We start from the raw sequence: 6,078 nt of genomic DNA, 5'->3' as shown, positions 1-6,078 counted from the left end.
GCGCACAACCAACTCATAGTTGCGGACCCCCGTCGCGCAGCGCTATAAAGAGAGAGGTAGGGCCGGGGGGCACACACGTCGAAGTTCGTCGTTGTGCCCCCCTCGCCCACCTGACAAACCCTAGACCCAATCTACTGGGCGCTGTAGCGGCGGAAAGTTCCACCGCCACCTGCGCCACGCCACCGCCACCACACTCGCCGTCGATGCTATCGTCACCGCCCATGGCGAGCTCGTCCTCCATGCCTAATGATCGGCGTCTCTACTCTCTCTATCTCTCTCCCATCACAGAGAGGACGGGCTGCGGCGGCCGACGTGGGCGCGGGGCAGCAGCGAGCCGTAGCTTCCGGTGTTGGGCCAGGTGGGCGCGGTAGCCGGTATGGCCGCTGGCAAGGAGAAGCGCGGTGGCCTGCGGGGCGCAAGGTCCGATGTGAGCTGCACAGGCTCCGTTACGGGCTGCTGTATCGTCGAGCGGCGCCGCATCCGCCGCCGGCAGCTGCTCCGCCGACCCGCACGCATCATACGCAACCTCCATCGATCCGAGCATACGCATAGGCACATAGCTTTTTTCACTCTGAATCATGTCAGGATGAAAATCGCAGAGGCCGGGCGTGCGGAGGAGCCAGGCTGCCGAAGCATGCGCCGTCGTCGAGCTCTGTCACCCCGCGGACTGCTTTTATTTTTTCCGGTGTGTTTGAATTGAATTTGCCGTGCGTGCGCGGGCTCCGGCAGGCGCCTGCAGGCTGCTTGTTTTTTTTCCCGGCGAAGCCCAGCAGGACATTGCAGCACAAGAAGCAGGTATTGGCGGGACTCTGCAGGAATAATTAGATTACCTAGCTGGCTGATGCGCGTGGCTTGCGGACGCCTGCAGACAGGCCCGCTTGCATCCTTACTGTTCCTGAGCTTCGCCCCGGTCCTTTCTTGGTGCGCGCGAGCTCCACCGGGGCCACCGACGAAGGGGCCGGCTAGGGCCGCCAGCGCTGGGGCGAGTCCGCTTGTGGAGGACCGTTGGGCGATGCCGCCCACTACGCGCCAGGCCTCACGGTCGCACGGCAACCCCTCTTACGAGGTCAACAAGGAGTCAAGGATCGATTCCAGCCTACCCCTGATGGATCGGCACTCCTTGAGAAAGCACGTACATATTTATCATCAGAGAGATGTTTTACTGATAAATTTATCATTTTGTCCGACATGGCACGCCAAGTCACCCCTCCACGCTAGAATCCACTCGCCAAATGACCCCCGTGCCCCTAACCTTTATGCTCCTTGCGCGCCGCTCTTCTCTCTCCGTCTCCCCCTCAGGACCTGCCGTCGTCACCTCCTCCGCCGGCCGTCAGGCCCGCTTTGCCGCTCGCGGGTCACCGCCATCATCGGGGCCGTGCCTCCACCGGCGTCGGTTCTGCTCCTCGGCCCCCTCAGCTTCCCGGCGGACGAGGCGCTAGTGCCTGGGGCACTCTATGCTAAGCTCCCCATGAAGCGCTTGGGCGCGCCCGTGGCACATGCGGACGTGGCGCACCTGGCGCCCGCGGTGGTTGCCGGCAGGGAGAAGGCGCGGGCAACGAGGAGGAGGATGAGGCCGGCGGTGTCGCCCGCCGCCACGGCCAAGGTGGCAGCCGTCGTCGCGCCGCCTGAGGTTGTGGAGGCTGCCGCCGCTGCAGCGCTGCTTCTCAAGATGGACGCGAGCAAGCCGAGGGCCCTGAGGCTGGAGGACATGGTCGTGGACGATGAGGCTGCCGCGGCGGAGATCGAGGAGCTCAAGCCTCAACGTGTCGACCCCAATAGCGGGCTAGCAGGCGCGGTCGGCCGATTTGTTCCGTGAGCAACGACGATGCGTCGGTGGCGAAGACCACATAGTTGCGGCGCACGAGGGCAGCCATCAAGAGGGTGTTGGGGAGCCCCGCAGGCACGTACCACGTGAACTCGGCGTCCAGCAACAGGCTGAACCGCGGCGGCGAGCGGGGGCGGAAGAGCGACGCCCTCTCGTGGTGGGGCTCCCACGAGAGGCTCCCGGTGCGGGGGAGCTCTGCCCGCCGTGAGGCTGTGGCCGTCGGTGAGGACTGCCCACGCGTTGGGCAGCGCCGTGAGGCTGTGGCCGTCGGTGAGGAGGTGGTCGGTGCCCCACGACAGCGCGAACCCACCGCAGGTGAACCGGACGAGCTGCAGCGATGTGGGCGAGCGAGCGATCGGCGTCGGCGAAATCGACGTGTGCCAGCCTCGCCGCGGCCTCCACCACCACGAGCTCTGCGCCAGCGTCGTCGCAGGTGATCTCAGGGACGCTGGTGGAGGCATTCGTGACGACGCGGTCGGCGAAGGGAAAGAACTGGGAGAGAAAGGCAGGCAGCGCGGCCACGACCATCGTGGGGAAGCCCGGGGCCGGGTAGACGACGACGACGACGAGGTAGATGTGGAACGAGCCGAGGATGAGGTCGAGCTTGGAGGTCGGGAGCACGGCGGGTCGGACGCCTGCACCAGCGTCCCCGCGGCGCGCGGGAAGCAAAAAGCCAGGGACACGAGAGTCATTTCGTGTGGCGATTCCAGCGTGGAGGGATGACCTGCCGTGCCACGTCGGACAAAATAGCAAATTTTTTAGTAAAACATCTCTCCGGTGGCAAATATGTAAGTGCCATTCTAAAAGTGGCTTGTCAAGGAGTGCCAATTATAAGGATGGCACACGCATCCGACCCACACTTTCAGTAGACCCGTTTCGTCCCGCCCCAGTCACCACGACGACGCCCGGGCGACGGTGACCGGTGCTACGAGCTTCCTGCGACTGCGAGGCAGCTGCTGGTCGATAGCAATCTGCATTCAGAGCATTGCCGTCATTGGTAGCAACTGAATCTAGCTAGGCTAGGCCCTCCCGGTGCCGCCGTCGTCGCTGCCATGCGTGCCGGCCCAACGAAATCCAAGAGTGGTGGAGGGTCGACGGCGGGAGCCACTGCGCTTGCAGTACTGCAGGTTGGTTGACTGAATCGAATAGTAGGTTCTACTAGAGGTGGTGGCGGTCGCAGGCTGCCGCGTCCTGATTGCCTGAATTCTGCCCCGTCTCTTCGGCGTCGTTTAGAGCTGTTTCCAGAAGCTCCATCATCGCCCTCTCATATGCAAACAAACAGCATGCGCACCTGAATATTCCCGCTCCGTGCTCTCGAGACATTACACGCTTTTTTGTTATTGTTTTTCTAGGATAGAGACGTGATTTGCTTTTGCGCGAATTTTTTATTATAAGAGGTGTTTGGTTGAGTCAATCTCTTTGATCGTCACAAAATGCGCCGATATAACCTCAGGATCGAGTGTTTAGAAAACGGAAAAAAATGCCCAGCTTCTGCAATCGCACGCAGTGATGCGTAAAATTTTGTAAGGGATGTGTTTAATCGGTTGACACAATCTCTTTGACGTCCAGAAACCCTCCGATAATTTAGAGGGAATCAGAGTGTTTTGACCAACAATATCTAAAAAGAAAAACTTGAATTGCAAATAAGGCCTCGGTTATCTCGACCTGATAAGATTCAAGATACGGACCTTAATTACAAACTGCTCGATGTTAATCCACCTATGCTATGCATCACAGCCTAATTTGGCACACCAGCCCATCCTTTCTGTAGCAAAGCAAATTAACACACTCGTTAATTCACCAGCTTAATCAACAGCTGGATCGCTTCAAAAGCATTTTCACACCCCAAAAACCTTTGTCCAGCACCGACCGACTCCTGCAACTAATTACCACACACACACCCTCTGCTGAACTCCCTCTCTGTCTCTCTGCACAGTTACATCTTCTTACAAGAAAGAAAGAAGGGCGATGACACGGTCACGGTCAGTCAGTTGAAGAGGTTCAGCAGCGCCGGCGCCCTGGGCTCCACGTCGCCGCCGGTGGCCTGCAGGTCCTCGCACGTCGTCGTGGCGGAGTACTCGTCCGACGCGCCGCAGCCCCGCCGCCCTCCCGCCATCGGCGACGCCGGCGTCAGGCAGAGGTCGAGCTCGCACGACTGCAGCAGCCCCGCCGGCGGCGGCTGCTGGCAGGCGCCCGTGGCGCGGACGGCGTCGAAGCAGGCGATGCCGCCGCCGCCGTTGTTCCTGCGCTTCTTGGACGGCGTGGAGGAGGAGTTCTCGGGCGATGCGGAGGAGGCGGCGGCAGCGCCGACGTTGCCGTAGAGGCCGTCCATGTCGCGGTCCTTGAACGCGGCGGGGATGGTGGAGAGCGCGCGGAGGGACGACTCGCCGCGGAGGACGGCGTCGGCGGCGGCCTGGCAGAGGTCCCAGTTGCCCGTCCACATGAGCCCGATGGCGCCGCTCACCGGGTTGATGGTCCGCCCGCAGGCCTCGTACAGCAGGGATCGGAACAGGGCTGCATTTTTCCATTGTGCATGGCACGTCAGTTCACTTAACCAAGCCCCATATGCATACAGTTTGCACACAATATAAACATGATGCAGCTAATTAAAACTTTTTTTAGAGTCCGGCTAAAACTTAAACCCTTCAGTAACCAAGCGTGCTCTACATCATACCTAGTTAACTGGCTCTTAGTCACCCATCAAAGGTCGAATCACAACCAAAAAAATCCCATGAATTAATTATGTAGCATATATCTGTGCCAGTGCACATATATTCGAGTCGGTTTGGTGAAGTGGCAAAGGGGTTGGGGCCTGACCATAAAGATTCTGCTGCTTTTGCGGCCTTGTCCCATGGGACGTCGGAAGGCCGCGTCCGCCATAAAGAAATGTTAAGACGATGGTACTTGGGCAGATACCTTTGTGGACAGGTCAGGTCGTCAAGATAACATTGTTGGACTAGGCGCCTAGCTAGACGATGGAAACAAAGTACCGGCGGTAAACAGACACTAAGGTTGAGCTTATCTTACCCATGCCATTACTAATTACTTCACACCAAACTTTGAAGTAGTAGGCTAGTAGCTAATGGTTTCGGGAAAAAAAAAAGTAGTAGCCAATGGAGTAGTAGTAGGAGGGCTATCAATTAGTAAGCAGCTAGTATTAGTTACCTGGGCGGTGGTGCAGCGGGACTGCGGCGAGCGATGCGACGAGGCCGGCGCGGCCGAAGAACTTGGCGACGAAGACGGTGGCGTTGGCCTGCGGCTGGGCGCCGTCGATCCACTCGATGCTGGGCCGGAGCACGCAGGCGTCGCTGCAGCCCTTGCGCAGGACGCGGCAGCCGTTGCAGCTCATCTCGCGAGATGATCGATCAATTCCCTCGCCTCGCCTTCTAGCTAATAATCTTAATCTCCTCCTCCTCCTCCTCCTCCTCCTCCTCAGCCGGCGCGCACCGCACGGTGTGTCTGCGACGAGGGCGCGGAGCTACCGGAGCCCTGTGGCTGCAGTGCCTTAGCTTGTAACGATCGAGCTAGCTAGCTGTCGGCAATGGACGGAGACAGGAGCTACTAAGAACCAAGCTCTGGTGTGTGAACCAGGTAAGACGAGCAGTAGCAGCTATAGCTAGGAGAGGAGGAGGCCGGGGGTGGTTGCTTATATAGAGGGATGGAGGCGGTCCTCCGGGGTGTCAGGGGGCTGATGATGGACGGAGGAGGAAATGGATGTTCGGCTGCCACAGGTTGGGGGTTCCGCTCCAATGACATTGGCGGTCGTTGGCGCCTCCGTGTTGCCGCAACGCCCCCGCTGTCCGCCCTATTGTCACTTCCCCAGGATCCTCTACGCATGCACGCAGACACACTATGATACACACACACGCCCAGCAAGGCCAGCTTCAGTAGGTAGCCAGCCAGCCACAAGCCACTTGCATGTTTGCCGACGACGTCCGTCCCCTCAAGCATAGTAGGACCGTGGGCAAGGTAGTAAATAGCCGCAATCACGGTACCGGCCTACCGGCCTATTGCCGCTATCGCCGTAAGGCAGCGCTCTGAATTTTGCGGGCTCAAACTTTGCGGCCGCAATTCTAAATAGCAGGGCGCTATAGTGGGCCGTAATTGCATGTAGCAAACCACAATAGCGTGGAAGCAAATAATCCTAACTAGTCCAGCCCACTACGACTCACACAGTCATACCCCCAACTCAGACACTCCACCCATCGGCTGCCTGTAGGTTGCCGCCACCCTTCGCCTCCAAATTCGGCAAC

General features: G+C 59.3%; 2 protein-coding genes across 2 annotated transcripts; one reads left to right on the top strand and one right to left on the bottom strand.

Annotated features, from left to right (window-relative positions):
- The first annotated feature begins 376 nt into the window (after nucleotides 1-376).
- Nucleotides 377-1,816, top strand: LOC105915112. Its single transcript, XM_012848938.1, has 2 exons — nucleotides 377-420; nucleotides 1,300-1,816. Exons 1-2 carry the CDS (start codon nucleotides 377-379, stop codon nucleotides 1,814-1,816), a joined length of 561 nt encoding a protein of 186 aa, XP_012704392.1.
- A 1,624-nt stretch (nucleotides 1,817-3,440) lies between these two features.
- Nucleotides 3,441-5,504, bottom strand: LOC101760391 (LOB domain-containing protein 37). The gene is made up of 2 exons (XM_004982385.3): nucleotides 4,991-5,504; nucleotides 3,441-4,339 (listed from the first exon to the last, which is right to left on the bottom strand). Exons 1-2 carry the CDS (start codon nucleotides 5,172-5,174, stop codon nucleotides 3,813-3,815), a joined length of 711 nt encoding a protein of 236 aa, XP_004982442.1. The 5' UTR covers nucleotides 5,175-5,504; the 3' UTR covers nucleotides 3,441-3,812.
- Nucleotides 5,505-6,078: the final 574 nt, after the last annotated feature.

This window comes from Setaria italica, chromosome IX (genome assembly GCF_000263155.2).
Source record: "Setaria italica strain Yugu1 chromosome IX, Setaria_italica_v2.0, whole genome shotgun sequence".
Lineage (NCBI taxonomy): Eukaryota > Viridiplantae > Streptophyta > Magnoliopsida > Poales > Poaceae > Setaria > Setaria italica.
Note: the sequence above shows the minus strand (reverse complement) of the source record. Positions and strands in the feature narration are given on the sequence as shown.